General features: G+C 43.7%; 1 protein-coding gene across 3 annotated transcripts in view; it reads right to left on the minus strand.

The window, feature by feature from the left end:
* The window catches only part of GALNT7 (polypeptide N-acetylgalactosaminyltransferase 7), a 64837-nt gene extending 63517 nt beyond the window's left edge, over positions 1-1320 (minus strand). Inside the window, exon 1 of one of the 3 annotated variants that reach the window (XM_072335558.1) lies at positions 1042-1320. In XM_072335558.1, the coding sequence (XP_072191659.1) occupies positions 1042-1161 (120 nt within the window). In that variant the 5' untranslated portion in view covers positions 1162-1320. Of the gene's footprint in view, positions 1-630; positions 766-1041 lie in introns of those variants that run through there. The other 2 variants (XM_072335557.1, XM_072335559.1) reach the window with 2 other exon arrangements.
* Positions 1321-17114: the final 15794 nt, after the last annotated feature.

Consider the following 17114-nt stretch of genomic DNA (forward strand, 5'->3'; position numbering starts at 1 on the left):
AACAGATTACAGGAACTTCACCACTTAATAAACTGTATAGCTCAAGGAAAAAAAAAAGCACGATGGCCCATTATCTCAGCAGTAACAGCCACGATACAGCAAAATGTAACAGCTTCAGAAGACAGAGCATCTGCTGAAGTCCAAAGTCATTTACATTGTTCAATAGCAAAAATTATGTCAGCTCACTGCCCTTTGACAATTATCCAGAGCAGCCCACTACAGAGAACCGAGATCATTAGCCAACACATCATAAGGGATCACTTTTAAAATAATCACTGTAAACCGTAATGACTTCTCCAAGACTGCGGTAATCTTGACCAGCCTCTTCCACGCTCATCTCCTCCAAGAGGCACCAGCCGTCCCACACCCGCTCTCCCCGTGGGACAGCACATCAACTCCTGCCTCGACCCTGCTGTCAGGGGCCGCTGACAGTCACCCGGCGAAGCTGGCACAGCCCCTGCCTGCAGTTCTCGTCTCCTGATCCCCTGAAGCACCTCCGGAGACTCAGGACCCTTCCAGCCCCGCCGTGCCCGCACCTCGTCACCGCCGCCCATCCCACAGCTTCCCAAGCCCTACTCGTAGACCCTCCGACCCATCACCTCCCCTCACGCAACCCGCTGCTTGGCTCACCCTTGGCAACTGCGGGGCAGCGGGAGAGGGACTACACGGGGGCATCCCTAGGGCACGCTCCAGCTCCTCGCGGGACGCACGGCGCACAGCGGCGTGGCCGTGCGAACGATGAGCGCTCCCCAGCTACAACCCGCCCGCTGCCCGGCGCGCCACCGAACCGGGCAGGGCCGCGGCCCCGGACACTGCCCGCCCGCGCCTCCCACCCCGCGGCGGGGCCCAGCCGGGTCGCGGGGACCCAAGCCCGGCCGCGGGCACTCTTACGGCGGCGCCGGGCGGAGGCCGGCCCCGCCGCTCGGCGTTCCCCTCTCGGGCCTGCAGGCCGCGGCCCGGCCGGCCGCCCCCCGGCAGCCCCGTGCCCGCCGCGTCCCGCCCGCCGCCCCCTCCCGCCCGGCGACGCCGCCGCGCACTCACCCGTCCCAGGGGAGCCGGCTCCTCGGCGCGGGGAGACAGCGAGGACCAGAGCAGCAGCAGCCCCAAGAAGCTGCCCGCCAGCAGCACGGCGCGCAGCAGGAAGCCCAGCTTCAGCCGCATCCTCCCGTCCGCCCTCTGCCTCCCGCCGCCGCCGCCGCGCACGCAGCGCCCGGCCCCGCGCACCACCGGGCTTCCGCCCCCCGCCCCGCACGGCTCGGCGCCGCTGCCGCCTCTCCCACTCCTTGCCCGCTGCTGCTCTGCGCCTCTCCTCCCGCCCGCGCCTACAAACTTTCTTTCTTTTTTTTTTTTTTTCTTCCTTTTTTTTTTTTTCCCTCTCCTCCTTTCTCTTTTTTTCCCCCTTAAAACCTCCCCCCTTCCCCGCCTCCCTTCCCCTCCTCCCGTTACCCGCCGCCGCCTCCCCGCCGGGCTCACGGCCGGGGCGAGGCGAGCAGGAAGTGGCGGCGGCGGGAGCCGCGCTTCCACGTGGCCGCCCCGCACCGGGGAGAGGGCGCCGCGCTCTGCGAGCTCCCGACCCCGCTCTCGGCGGTGCCCCCCGCGCACCTGCTGCAGGCAGGCGCCGCACGGCACCGGGGTGGGGGGTTTCTCTGCTTTTCTTTCCTTCTCTTTATTTATTTTTCCCCCTGTCGTGTGCCACTCGGGTCACCGGGTGGGGAAAACTGAATTGCGAGCGTTTGGCCGCAGTGATTCCCTGCAGCCTGGTTAACGTGAGCCCGTTAATTATCAGACGCAGCCAGGGCAGCGCCTCGCTGCTGTGCGCTCAGGCCAGCCCGTGTGTAAAGTCAACAGATTTTTTCTTGAGGGCAGCAGATTAAGCAGGAGATTACAGAGATCTTATCAGCTCTCAGCTTTGCATGTATTCTGCTAGTAATTTTCTGCGCCGAGAGTTTGGCATCTTATTTCTTCCCTGAAGGGCTGTCAAAACACACACACACCCAAACCTGATTATCTGAGTCTTGCACGAAGTGCCAAGACGTAAAGAGAACGCTTCCCATGTAAAACCTGTGTTCTTCCCATGTAAAAACCCTTCCTTCCCTCTGTGCTCAGTACTCTCAGCATACTTTGATCTTTTTTCAACACCATAAGCTCTAACAATCCTGAATATTACTGTTCAGCGATAAGCACTGCAGGAATACAACAGGATCTTGTACTCTGAACAGGATCACATCAGAGGGAAACGGACCAAACCCGCTGACCTTTGTAGCTGACACACCTGGAGCAGGAGCCTTTGTTTACTGGTGCAGCCTGTACCTGTGCTGTGACACCCTGTGATCCTTCTCTGCTGCAGGACAGGGGGGCAAGGCACAAGAGCACAGCATTCACAGGGCAGGCAGCAGCTGTGGTATCCTCAGATCTAAACGAGTGTTCCCCATAGTCTCTCCCCTGAGGCCAGGGGTGTTGCCTCTCGAGTGACAAAGCCTGGCAGGGTGAGGCAGGCTGGGGCCACACATGGTGAAGCTCCATAAGCAAAAGGACTGGAAGCATTCTCCTAGCTCTCATCACTTCCAGGAGACTTTACTACAGCAAAAGGCTGTCACCTCCCTTGTTTTATTCTTTGGTTTTGGGATCCCTTTCTGTTTGCTGTGCTGGTGCTCTACGTGCATGCAAGAAGAGGGAGAACATAAATCCCTCCTGGCGCTGTGCAGAGCTGTGGCTGTGTGATACCGCTCTGCTGCTCCTTGTCAAGCTGTGACCTGCGTGCCACTGCATAGACGTGATTGCACATTTATGAGGCTGCCCACCAGAATTTATTTTCTTTTCTTTTTTTCCCTAAGTGGAGGCTTACGTGCTGCTGAAACTCACGTATGAGTGACACATCCATCACCATCACAGAGCTTCACGCTCGAGAGCAACCAAGAGTTTTGTTGTGCATTTGCCAGGATTCTGCTGTACCTTATGCTCACCTCATCAGCCACCTTTTTCATAGAATCACTAAGATGATCATCCAGTCCAGCCATCAGCCCATCCCCACCTTGCCCACTGAACCATGTCCCTAAGTACTGCATCAGCTCTTCCCTTAAACTCCCCCAGGGACAGTGACTCCACCACTCCCTGGGTAGCCCGTTCCAGTGCCTCACCACTCTTTGTGAGAAGAAATTCTTCCCAACATCCGACCTTTCGATCAGGCTGTGGATCTGACTCTAGAGGCTTCAGGTTAATACTGACCTTGGCAGTAATGTTTTCCAGTTGCTTGCTCTTCCAGCCCACTGAAGGTATTTATCTTCATCAGGGACTGGTTGAGGTTTCAAATGCTGTGCTCTTAGTTTCTCCTATGTAAGAAAGTGCCTAAAAATATCTGCAGAATATATTTTTGCTCTTGCTGAATTCATACGGCTAAGATAGAAAACTCAAATTAATGTTGTCCTCAGATTGCCTCCAGTAACATTCAGAAACACTTCAAAAAGTCATTTGTGACCTGGAGGGAGATAGGGCTGAACACAAAATATTGTCTCTCTCAGTTGTGAAAGACCGTACAGGCCCCTGGTGCTCCGAGCATCCAGCTAAAACTGAACACGAAATAATCCCATCTGTTATTAGGGAGTTAATCAACTTCTGTCAGACCAATACTCTGTCACTCAAACGTTTCTAGCAGGCTGGCAACTGTCATAATGTTTGTGCCTATATGTGGACTTGCCTGCTGTTTGTTGCATTGAAACAGTACGCGGGTTTCTGCATATACCTCCAAATAACCACCCAGTGGTATCTGAGCCATGGAAAGCCCTCGGTGCTCCTGAAGCCAGGCTGCAGTGACCTGGGGTGAGGTATCCAATTACCAATCCCCCTAAGCCACTCAGTGGCCTCATTGCTGGGGATTTGGGGGATGATGTCTGCAGTAGGGTCAGTGCCAAATGTCAAAACCCTGCACAGTTGCCAGCCCTGGGGAAGCTCAGTGTTGGATGCTGGCCTTAATTTTGGCCACGATAAAGCCTTCTGCATGTGCATTAATGCAGACTTTGATAGGAAATTCCTAAAAACCTTAATACCTACCACAACGTAAATCATGTAGTGCAAAATTCCATAACATGACAAGCTGCTGCAAAGGCTGCACTGCACTGAAACCTCCCCACACCCCCACTTCCCAATTCTGGTCATCTGCAGAGAACTTTCCAACAGTTCTCCCTTGTCACGTCAGCAGCTCCAAGTCCAATTTCCTTCAGCTGAGTGCCACGAGCAGTCACAATGTTCTCAGTGAGTCTGCAAGCAGGTTCTTTGAGACTAACAGCGGACTGTAGTCCTTGAACATTCCCACTTCCTTTAGAAGTTTCTAGAATTAACTGCTGATGTTTCATTAAGTGTGATATTTCACTGTAGGATACACTCCACAATAACAGAATGGCAGACTTGGGCATGCTTTGGTTAAGGGATAAAGTGCTGAAACAGACCAGCTGGCTGACAGGGGCTCGCTTTCTTACCTGAATGCCCTGAACACAAGAGGGCTAGTTTCATTTTAACATGGCTTTTAAAGGGCATCAGCATTGCTATGTCTTGAATTGCATATTATAATACATTTCTCAGTTTTATGATTAATACCTTCATGTGCATTTCATCACAGCATCCCAAACGTTTCTACAATACATTAATGCAAAAATCTTATACATGGGAGGGAGCTTTAGTAGCCTCACTGAAGAGGAAAGAGCAGATGGAAAGAAAATGTGCTGGGGCTGGAAAAGTCTGGTGCCCAGAAAGGGTCTAGGAAGGCTTGGTGACAGGCCCTGCACCCTGGCCATCTGTCTGTCCTTCCATCTGCCACCATGTCCTGCTTTGGTAGAAGACAAAGGCAATGATGAACTTTTTTGCATGACTGCAGGCAGTGGTAAACAAGGTGCGGGGCTATTGCAGGGAGGGCTGGCCCTTGAACACATTCCCTTCAACTCCTACTCCTGCTCTAGCAAAACCTTTTGTTTCCGTTCAGCCCCTTTTTCCAACCATTTCTTGCTTTACCAGCAACATTTTTAGGGTTATTTGCATGTAAGCAATCGTCTCCAAAGAAAGATGATAAAGTCTTACATACAGCTGTTTAGAGTGTTACACAAACTGGCCATTGGCACCTGTGGAGAAGTTATGTAGGGCATTTGCAGAGATCTGTCAGTGCCAGATCTTGACTTCTGCCATCAGCTGGCTCACCCTGCCCTCAGTGCAGGGACTCAGGGTTAATGCAGAGTTCACCACTCGGGGTAATTCAGAAGGACAGAGATTGACATACACTAACATGGAGATAAAGCTATACCCTAAAAATTTATAGCGTATGGATATTGTGGTTGATAGGAAGGAACTGAATTGCAGGTGTTAAAACTGTTCATAATTTCTTTGTTTTAAATGTACTTTCATAAAATAAGTGTCTCTCAGTAATAGTTAATACATGTTCTTGCAAATTAGACTGAGATGCCCTTCATCTTCATTGTTGGGTGTTCATGGTAACTAGTCCCTAATACAATTCTTCCTATAATTCCCTTTTATCTTTCTTTCTTTTTCCTTGAGCCAGAGGTTTAGCAACGCGTGTCTTACCAAAAATTATTCTTCAGTATCTCATGATTTGATTTAATACTTGTGGCACAGCACAGTTTGCCTCCTTTGCTTTTTCTGTCACTTTTACAAAGAACGCGTTGTGAAGTTCCTGTCATTATATTTAGCCCCCATACTCCTGTCATGCCTACTTAGTTTTCCTCCTGCAATATCACCTCTAGCTGATCCTATATTTTCTTACACAACAACAGTAGGTGAGCTCATTATTTTGTGTTGGTCTCTATTCCACCCATGTTCCACTGATGGGATTGTAAAAGAAAAAAAAAATCCACATGCTTATTTTTCAGCTGCACTCTTTGCTATTGATTACCAATCAGTGTTTATGGCCAGTGTTGTATGATTAATGTTGCTTTAGTCTATAGAAATGCAACCTCTCTTGGATTTGCAAGTCCCCCCAAGAAATCTACACTGTAATGCCTGTTGACAATCCTGGACAGATTTGGATCTCGTTAAAATAGGAGATGGAATGGTCTGGTACGTGGGTGTCTTATTTAAGCTTGAGGAGAACTGGAATGATACTAAGTGATGCTCAGACATTTTGAACAAAATATATATTCTAAGTAGCTTTATTTTAGGAACTCTCACCTGTATTTCGAGCCAGATGTGTCAGTATTTCAGATCCAGAAAATATCCTCCTTCAGGCTGACATATTCTTGAGCACTTACAGCAGAAATTAACTTGCATCATTTCCTGAATCTAGGGCAGGGAAAATTGAGATATGTTGCTGCAGTTTCTATTATGCTGAAACAGTAAATGGTGTAAACACCCACATTTCAGATGCCAATTTACTTTTCCTAAAAACTTTTAAAATACAACAAATTAGTGGAGCTAATTCAACAAAATGGGCAGTTTTATCATGATCTAAAGTACATTCAAGATACAACAAGATATTTTACAAACAACTACAAATAGCGTAGGCTTCCCTACTTCTCTGGACTATTTATTGATAAACTGTTGATAATCTAACATAAATTAACAGGCATTATTAATTTGGAGTTATAAGTGCCATGTTGGCTAAAGGTCTTCAATTGGCTAGATAACAATATACATTGAATAAATTTATGTTCAAAGTTAAGCTTATTTACTGAAGACAAAAATAATTTGTAAAGCACTGGGAAGTCAAACATGTCAGCTATACAGAAGATAAAGCCCTGGGAGCTACCTGGACAGGTTAAGAAGGGCCACCAAATGTTGTCGCTGTTGCACATCGATGTGCAACAGTTGCAAGTTGCCAAACACCTTTTGTTATTCCTTAGCCACAGGATGAGCAAGAGGAAAGAGTATTCTGCTTCATTTTACATAGACACAAAAGGTCAATTAATAATTACTGTGAAAGTCCAGCCCAGGAGGCAGTTTTATGCATTAAGACTGAAACAGTGGGAACAGAGTAACATCACTGAGAAGTCAGACTTATTTTCCAGCTGGGTTCCTTGGATGCCTTGGGAATGGGGAAGGTATTTGGCATAAGGTATGGTGCCCACACTGACAACTGAAATACGACTGTCACCATCCGTTATGCCAAGTGTTCTATACACAGCTTCCATCACAGATTTAGTATTGGAAGTCTTGGTAGCAGTTATGCTACCAAACTGAAGTATTGCTAGGCAAATCCAATCTTCCTTAATTTCTTGCAGATTTCTCAGCTGCGCATGTAGTATTCCAAGTGAACATGAATGAGCACAGAGATGCTAAGGAGCCCCTGTTCTCACTGAGTTGCTGTTTGGAGAGAAATTCTTAAGCAAGAGATTATTTCTATTACATATAATCTGACACCAAGTGATATTGATTAAGTAATTCAGTGAAATTATTCTGTTATAAAAGGCATGTTTTATGGTGAATGGCTTGTGAAATTGCAGGTAGCAGCTAGCATCTGTTGGATCATGACACTGCACACATTCAAGGCTTTCATTACATATAATCATAAAAAAAGAGAAGATTTCATAAGGTTTTTAGTATAACATGCAGATGTATTGGGTTTTTTTTTGGAAGCTTCTCCCTTTACTCAGATCCAAAGTTATTTAGTTACATACTTATCCTTACTTGATATGAATTAAACAATTTCCAACTCATACAGTTTTAGCTCAGGCATCAATATAGGCGCATATGTACACATAAACTTTTTTACTTATCTATTTATTTATTTTTGAATGCTTTACATTCTTTTCCCAAACTGAAGGGTAACCCCTCCACGTCTTAAGAGGCAAAATTCCTAGACACGTCTAAAAGAATTTGAAATAAGGTGAAAAACTTTAATAAAGTCATCATCCTGGCAAGCTGAACTCCACTGCCTTTTTGTCACCTGTGACAAGTAATAGTGGCAGTGACAGGACTTCATCTATCTTCAGATATTGTGGGTTTCCAGCTTTCGCAGTTCACTGCCATTCAACTCCCTTTTCTAATGCTTGACTGCAGTCACTTAACAACTAATTGGCTGGGTAGTCCAATGAAGCCAAATATGTTTTGAAATTCCCAGGTGCATATGATGAGCTGGAAGCAGATCTCCAGCTTGCACTTTTATTTTAACACTGCCTTAACTATATCTTTGTTCCGAGTAGTTCAACCAACTTGGAGACATCCTTTTGAAAAAGAGGGTTGAGAAGCTAGTTGCAGTTTACAGATTAAGTGGTCAAAGACTCATTCCAATTGACATCATTTCTAATTGAACCGAAGGGTTAGTGATTTGTTTCTATTCCCATTAATTGACCCTTTGAGTAAGGAAAGATGCTCCTGTAAGTCTTAGGTCAAAACGAAGCTGATTCCATTTCTTGTTTACTATCAACAACTTTGACACATGGGAAGATCACTATAATTGAACATGGCAACAGTATAATTAATTTTTGTTTTGTTTTGTTTTGTTTTGTTTTTTTTTTGTTTTGGTCTCCCTCCTGGAATGGTGCTCTGGGACAAAGTAGAAGCTGTAGGAAATCTGTACAGCATGGTGATTCTCAATAGAGCTTTTGTAACTTCTTGGTTAATTGTTTGAAAAAAAACCCCATACTTGTCTTCTTATTAACCTACAGAACAGGGGAAGATAAAACATACTTTCAATATATTTTAGATATGAAGGAGTAGATTTATAGAATGAATAAAAATTAATTTAACAATTTGCCTCTCTTTCTTCTATGAAAAATCTCTCTTCCAACTTGCCCTGCTAAGCCTTTGGTGTCAGGGTTGATTAACACAAAGGAGGAGACAGAGGCACTGTTCCTTGCAACATTTAGGTCAGAGCTATACTCTCCAGCATGTATCTAGGCCATGTCTAATTAATCCCAGAATACTCCATGGCTGCCGGATTACCTCTGCCAGCTTCTCCCACAGAAACCTGGCAGCAAAGATTTTTGCCTTAGGTGAGGAATTTCCCTTTTCTGAAGACAAGTGGAAGGGTTTTTTTTATTATTTATGTGATGTTTATGCAACAAATTATAGAGCCCTTGCGATAGTAAGCATTTAGTAGGGGCAAATACCTTCATTTAAACTTAGTGGAATATTGCCACTGACTTGAGTTGAGCCAAGACTTCACCCTTAGATTTCACCCTTCACCCAATCAAGCCAAATGTGTATACATGGTGTTCAGTCAAACTAAGACTAGAAAATACAGAACAGTACAGTAAGATTGTCACTGGAAAGGACAGAGGATGCGGAAAGAGGGCCTGAGCTGTGTTTGTGCACTTTCAACTCCAGTCAGCGGTCTTATATGATCATTACTACAATCACAAAGTTTGAAAATGCACTCCCAGCTTTGGAGAGGTGCTCGAATCAAGATGAACTCCTCAGATGAAGCAGCATTGCCAAGTACATAATTCAGTACGCTTACCAAATGAAGGAAACACTAGTGATACATAGAACCACAAATGCATCACAACACTAAAAATAGAGCACTAATTAGCAATGCTAAATTGGTATGCAGGGTGCTGAGTGTCAGAAGCAGCACCAAGGCTGCAGCCTGAGGACAGTCACTGAGACTTTAAATCAGTGTTCCATAAATATGCATTCATTTCATACGCACAAAGTCAGATGTTTTTTCACACCTGGCGATACAGTACTAAAAGACAGGACAAATTATTACTCGCAGAACAAGAAATGCCTGTTATTTTGTGTCTATTAGTATACTCCTAAAATACTGGACATGAAAAGCTGGCATTTTTGTAATGGACGACATATGCTTTTTGACCACAGTTTTTCCAATTATTTTCTTACAATGTGCTTTACCTAAATATAAAATGAATAAATAACACGCATTTAATACAGCGTCCTTATCAAAATTATCACTTAAATGCTTCTTCTGATACCTTCAGAATTATGTAGTAATATACATGCAAATAAGATGCAGATTTTCACATCCTTGTTTTCCTCTCCAGTGTGGGTTGATTCCTAAAACTGGAAATGCTATTCATAGAGATTCATAAATGCTCAATATTGGCACATAAAAAATGAATCCATGTTGAAAAATATGCCTTTAAAGGAAAAAAACAAACAAGCAACAACAACAAAAAAACACTAAGAAGGAAGTAGTAAAAATCAGCATCCATCAGCAGTTCTGTTTGCATTATGATCTACCTGCCCTTCAAATGTGTGGTGTGGGCCAGGTGATTCCTGCATTAACACGCCTCACATCTGCATACAGAATTTTAAAAGTCATCTCATGTTTTAGCTTGTATTAATCCCATGACAGCAGATTTTCTTACACGTCAGATGCACATAATTCAGCAAAGTGCATGTAGATGCATCAGATTCCACTGCAAAAGCTGTGGGAGGGCCCAATCCCACTGCCTTGCATTTAACTCTTTAGGATGACCCCATAGCTAGGTCATAGAACAGTGAAAACAGGTAAAAATACACAAAGGCTTGTGGGAACAATAGTTTTTTAAGTCTGCGTAACTAGTCACAATTCAGTAAATGTCCTTTCACCAGATTTCCCTACTGCAGTGCTGAACAGTAGTATGGGAAGCAGGGCTTTTGTCTGCTTCTGGCTGTAACTCAGCCCTGCAGCCCATGCAGCAGCCACGTGCTGGGCTGCATGACATCTTATCAGCATCATGGCCAAGGGTAGATAGGCACTGGAGAGAGGAGTTATCTGAGCAGATTATATGGTCTCTAAACTCAGTGTTATTATGCTGTACACTTCAGAACAGCATAACTTCATTATTCAAGGAGAATATTAATCAGATGTGACTTAAAAATTTCCTGCATCCACGAGGTTAGGCACAATTTTCAACGCAATATCTACAGCAGCTAATTAAACATGCAGTTGTTGTTTTGCAGTCCGGATAGAGACGCACTGTTAGGCAGAAACAATCAATAACTTGCACTCTCTGAAAGAGTAAGCACATGCAAAATGCAAGCAATTATCTTAAATAGAACTTCTACGAGGTTATGAGTGGCTGCACAACTTGAATTGCTGTTGAAAAATTAAAATAGCTCGTTGTAAGCTTCCGAGAAATTGCTGCATCTGATAAGGAAGTCCTCTCTGATCATTCAGATCTTCTACCAAAGCCTTCCTTTCCTGCTACCCTTTGTTAGCTTTCTCCTTTCTCCCTTCATGTTTTTTATGTAATACAGGCCCCTCATTGGGCTCCAGTCTATCAAGGAGTCTACCAGGACTTTCAGTTTCCCACTCAGTGATCTGGATATAGTTAAATGATTCAGTACATTCAACTATCCAAAACAATCTCCATTATGAGAACAAGTGTTTGCCTGGATCACAGTACATAAAGAGGAATAGCAGCAGCACCAATGTTCACACTGATTGCACAGATCAAGTCTTCAGAGAAAAATCTAGATCGCTCTGATGACTTTTAATACCAAGGTAGAAAAGTTAATGTTTTTGTTCTGACATAATAAAGTCCTGGTGTGCCTTGGTGGTTATTCTAGCTCTGCAGCACCATCCTACCTTAGTTGTTAAATAAAGTTACAATGCTCAGGAAGGACACTATTTAAATAGATCTGTCCAGAAATGCTTAGCAGATGCATCTGGTTTCCTTCACTCTCATGCGATGTCAGGTTTCAAATTCAATACATGATTTTATATATCCTGCTGACAGTGTTTATTTTCATGACCATGAAGCTCTCAGTGCTTGTCTACTCAACCTCAACACTGACAGCGCTCTTGAACGTAGCACTGGCTCACTGAAGCAATGCAAATGAGAGTAATCTTAGAAATCAGTCTGCTTAATGTTAGGACATCAATTTCTTGTCCCCCTTGTTTTGAAATTTTAGCATGTAAAATGCAAAAAAAGAACCTCCAAACCAACCAAACAAAAAAAACCAAACCAAACCAAAACCAAAGCAAAAACAAATAAAAACCACCTAGGGGCTTTGCAGCACAGCCATGGAGAACAAAGTTTGAAAGCTGTCATGCTGACCCATTTCAGCTCTTTATTTATCTTCCTCTACTGCTGTGTATGCTCTGCATTACGTATCTTTACCCTGTGTTTGCTTAGCTTGAGCAGAACAGACTGGTTGAGTCTGTTCCTCAGGCACCTATAGAATGTTACACGTGTCCTAATCCTAGAGGTAACCGAGATTTCAAGTGCGTACACACACCCCCTACTCATCTAGGACTTTCAATACATTTTCTATAGATAAAAACATCCTGCTGGATGTTAATAAGGTCTATTTGCACTAATGGCAGTGTATTTTGGATGCTATAGCTTTCCTCACCACCTCCAAAGTTTTAATATTTATATCATCCTCTTTCTTTAAGGACACATTTGAATGTAAGCTTCAAACTCACAACCCATCTCTATAGCAGTAATAACACTGTGAAAATTGTTGTTTCCAATAAGCCAGCTTTCTCATCAAGTTGCTACTTCTGTTACTGTTATGACACTTAATTCTCTGAGGCCCCTGAGGCTGAAATACCTGCAGCTGTTCAGTACCACTGACTGGGTAATCCATCCCTATGCAACATACTTGTTTTTATGGTTGCATTTTAATAAGAATGCTTGGATAAAAGTAGCGATGAAGCTTAAGGTCCACAGGCCAGATGCTGAATATGTATAAATCCTGCAGCTTTCAAATACATCAAAGAAACGATATTCATTTGTCCGAGGATTTGCTCCCTACTTCCAGTTTTACCAAGACTTTTCTTCAACTAATCTTGCAAATGCCTTAACTACATCCTCTTCCGACTGTACCCCTCTCAATCTCCTTCAAATACCTCCTTCTTAACATATAACCCCTCTGTAATTCTTCCCTTTTAAATCCTTTTCAATCCTATTTTTTCTTCATTTTTCCCCCTTAAATTAGTTAATTGTTGGGAGCATTTGTAGCTCTTTGAAATTTTACTTCTGAGTGTGTTGTGGTATGTTGACTCTGAGGGCTGAAGTTTCTAAGCAGCTTTCAGAATAATGAGATTTGCGTGCATGACTCCCATGCACTACTTTGAAGATTTACTCTATGGAGTGAAAATATTTAAAACAAAACAAAACAAAAACAAAAAACACAAAACCCCCCCTCTTAATTGTTATACTCACTTGTAAACACAGCTCAGAGTATGCCTCCTTTACTGTACGTTTACTCCTTTCTCCTCTAAGATACTTGCTGTACTTGAGGAGCTTGTGAACGTGCACCCTTAACAGACAACTTTTTAACGTAAGGGTGCATCATCCTTAGCTGTAGCTGATGCATTCAACATCTTTTTTCCTATTTTGCTATATGCACTTAGCGCTTGTGTGCTTAACATATTTGCACTGCACATTCCATTAACTGGAGGCTTGTTTTCTTACCCTGCATGACCAATGCTTCCAGTTATACGTGGCAGTAACTTGTAGATACCTATTGTAAAGTTCTGTCTTATCCTAAATAGCGCACATCACGTTATTCAAATGAGTAATGTGCCTAAAACATTAACCTAAACAACACGGATTTTGCAGGCTGGCTCAGTTGAGCCAATGTTCCTGACATTTTGCAGCTTGTTAGGCTTTGTACCATTATTTCATACCAAGGCTTTCATAATCTCCTGACAAGTAAATCTACTGAGGGTCTAATTATTGCCTGCAGTATTTCTGACCTCGTAACTTGAGTTTGGTTTGCTAAGACTGCACACAGATAACTTTGTTCATATTTCCCCTTGTGCTCTAGCACAGGTATGTAAGCATGCCACGTGGCTGGCTGATTGTGCCACAGAAGTTGAGATGATTGGGTGCTGTGCCAGCTGGTCCTGAGCTACTGGCTCAAATAATGCCAGCGTTCCTCTGCCCACGCCTGCTGATTTGTGTGCTCTGGCTGGGTGCTGCAGCATGGCCATTTATCTTAAGCCCAAAGGCAGCAGTCTCAGATAGGAACCAGGATGCAGACATTTATCTTTGCTTTTTTCCTCCTTCACCTGCTTACCCAGCCACAACTACACCACCTCCAGTATTGTGCAGTAACATGAGCACTGTGTGAGGCACGTGCTAAAGCACTTCCATCCACAATAAACAAATTATTCCACTGCTTCCTCTATATACAACATTTTGAACACAAAACTTTCTCCTTCTTGGCAGGCTTTGGGTTAACTAGCTGATTCTGTTAATAATGAGCCATATGAAATATAATGATGCTTAACTGGAGAAGAAGAATATTAAGCAAGCCTCTTTCATGGAAAGAAGTGAGGAAGAAAATTAAAGATATTTAAGCATTAAAAAAATAAAAATTATGTATATATTTGGTATCTGCACAGGTTTTCACTTGTGGCCTCAGCTGCTTTCCCCTTTTGCCAGGAGCTACAGGACAGTGACTTCATGATGACCCTGCTATTACCAGGCATGTGCCTAACCCATTGTTTGAGGATCCCAGCACTGAGGCATGTGGGTGGGAGCCTCTTGTGCTTTCACTCTGCCCCAGGCAGTGTGAGCATATTGGCTTCTCCCTAACAGAGTTAGCAATAACCACTGATTTAGCTGTACCGTAAAGAAAAAAATATTTAATTATTAGCTGCAGACTTCTTGAAGAATCTGTTGAGGTTACAAGGACGACATGCATTCCAGACAGACATGAAAAGCCAGAAGTCAGATAGAAAGACAAGCAAAATAAAAATGTTATGGCAGTTAAATATTATAGTGATTAAATGGCTTCATTTTTAACTGTGCTGTTAGAACTATCTTCTAAAATCCCTCTTAGTAAGACAGTTTTAACACTAACTCTGTCCTCTACTCATGTAAAATAAGTTTTTTTTGTTGTTGTTTTTTAATTTATTTTTTAAATGTTCTGTATTCAGAATCATTTGTTTCCTTCACATGCACTGAGGGTAGAGAAGTCTGCAAAGCTGAGATGTGACTGAATCCTCAGTGCAGGTTCCTGTCCAGTGCCTTTCACTTTTTCTTATTAGACACAGAGCAGAGATATGTGTGCCTATTTTACTCACCTAGCAGCACAGCAAAGTAACTTGCATGGCCTCTTTCAGAAAGGCAAAGGAGAACAGACCCAAGTCAGTCTTTTGTTCTGTAACAGGAGAGCTTGCCAGGCTCTGCTTGCTGCTGGCCCACACACAGTCAGCCTCTGCCTTGTATTAAGCACCTACAGTGGGGAAAATGTTTTTCTTCTTAACATAGTTATCTCCAGATATGGTTTACATCATCTGTTAGGGCTGATTCAGGTCTTGAAGGCAGTGCACTGGATGCTCTAAACTCTCAATAGCAAAGTCCAGGAACCACAAACAACCCTAAGCATTGCGGAGACATCACAGATTTTATCACTTTAAAAAGCCTTCCAATCAGAGGATGATCCTTTCTGGATCTGATAACCTCTTTCCCTTCTCCCATTCCCACAAACCAGCCTGTCTCAAGAGGCAGAGCAAGCTGCCTGGGACAATCTCAGACCCAGCATTTTGAGCAGCACCCCATTTTACAAGTGATCCGCCAGACTCTGGACAGATAGTGTGCAGAAGACACACAGAAGGAATATCTTTTTCTCCTTATTGATGTCAGCTCTAGCTGCTCTTGCTTTTTCCCTTGAGGCCTCAGACCCTGCAGCATTACAAAGAACTTTTTCCCATGGCAACTGCAGAAGAAGTCAATTTTTCCACTCTCACTCCACAACCCTATCACTCTTTTCTCCCCAGAAACCTGCTGAGAGCTCAAATAGTCCTAAAGTCAACACTAGCACATTAAGAACATAATTCATTTGGTAAACTTGTGAACTTTGGTTGCTTGCTACTGGCAAACCGTTTCATTGTTTCAGCTTGAGTTGTGCCCCATGACTTGAGAAGGCTGCTTCTCAGCCTTCCAATGAACCCTGGCAACCCTCTCAGCGCTCAGCTGGCTTCTCAGTAGGGAGCACTTCTGTTTCTATGGCAATGGGAGCCCAGACCCATGCTCCAGAAGGGTTAGGGAAATTCCTCCTCAACCACCGCTGCCACAAGTGAGCCTGCAGGTAGGCTAAGCCTTCAGGTACCATGAGAACAGTCTGTGGCTCAGGTTCCCACCATGCATCCTCTGCTGCAGAGAGCTATATACGTGTTTTATTCAGCAAGCTACAGTTTTGTGAATTTGGCAACTCACAGCAGCCAAGCATGGTTTTTGGCACTTTCCTTGTCCTTGTTCATGCCCTCCAATATTTCTGCTCCACGTGGCTCTTAGCAGTGCTGTTTCTTCTCCTACAGTGAGTACACTTAGCTATGCCAGTGTACCCACACAGTACAACTTCATATCCAGACAGATGTAAACAGCAGAAAATTACTTTTTAACTTCAACCAAAAGGCTAAAACAAATTGTTAGCACCTGCGTATCAAGAGAAGGAAAACAAACAGGTTTCTGTTCCTTGCAGTCTTAGGGCATTATTTTTTTTCTACTTGGGGTCTTAATTTTTAATGCTGTTGGAAGAAACCCAGTTTCTGAGTCCTGTTTGCCAGTAACAACATGGTTTAAAGAAAAATCAATATGTAGTATGATGGTATTTATTTGCACTCTAGTTTCCTTTGATACAGGATATCAAATAAACAATTCCCCCTTGCTAGCAATAAAGTTTTATGATTTACTCATTGTCTCTGCTTTATCATAATAAAGAATGCTTGTGGAGGGGCTCTTTAGCTCTCAAAATAGGCTTTAAGTACTGCAGGCTGCATGCACATTTCTTGTTGTCACTGCTCCCTTCTCAATACCTGCACCTTTGTTCATTGATTTTGCTTATTGTTGCTATGGTACTTCATAAGTTCTCATTCTGCACCAAATTCAGACCAGAACTGACTGCAGCCAGCAAAGCCTTGGCACCAAGTTTGTTTCTGCCTCCCCTCCAGCAAAAGAGGCCTTGAAAGCAGAACAGCAGACTGAAGCAAGTGAGCCTTGCTGGGTGTAGCGAGAAAAAAAAAGCCAAGGAGGCGATGGAAGAAAAAGCCAAAGAGCCCTGATGTTGGGGCAAAGGAGAAAGTTAGGTCTTGGATGAAAGAGCTTCAGGCTCTCAGGAAAGCAAGAACAAATTTTACCACAGAAAAACTGATCTCACTCTTCAGACAAGCTCAAGTGCAGTGTAAGGAATGTTTTACATACTATGCAAAAGATCACAGAATCACCAAGGTTGGAAAAGACCTACAAGATCATTCCGTCTAACCATCC

Source organism: Excalfactoria chinensis, chromosome 4 (assembly GCF_039878825.1).
Source record: "Excalfactoria chinensis isolate bCotChi1 chromosome 4, bCotChi1.hap2, whole genome shotgun sequence".
NCBI lineage: Eukaryota > Metazoa > Chordata > Aves > Galliformes > Phasianidae > Excalfactoria > Excalfactoria chinensis.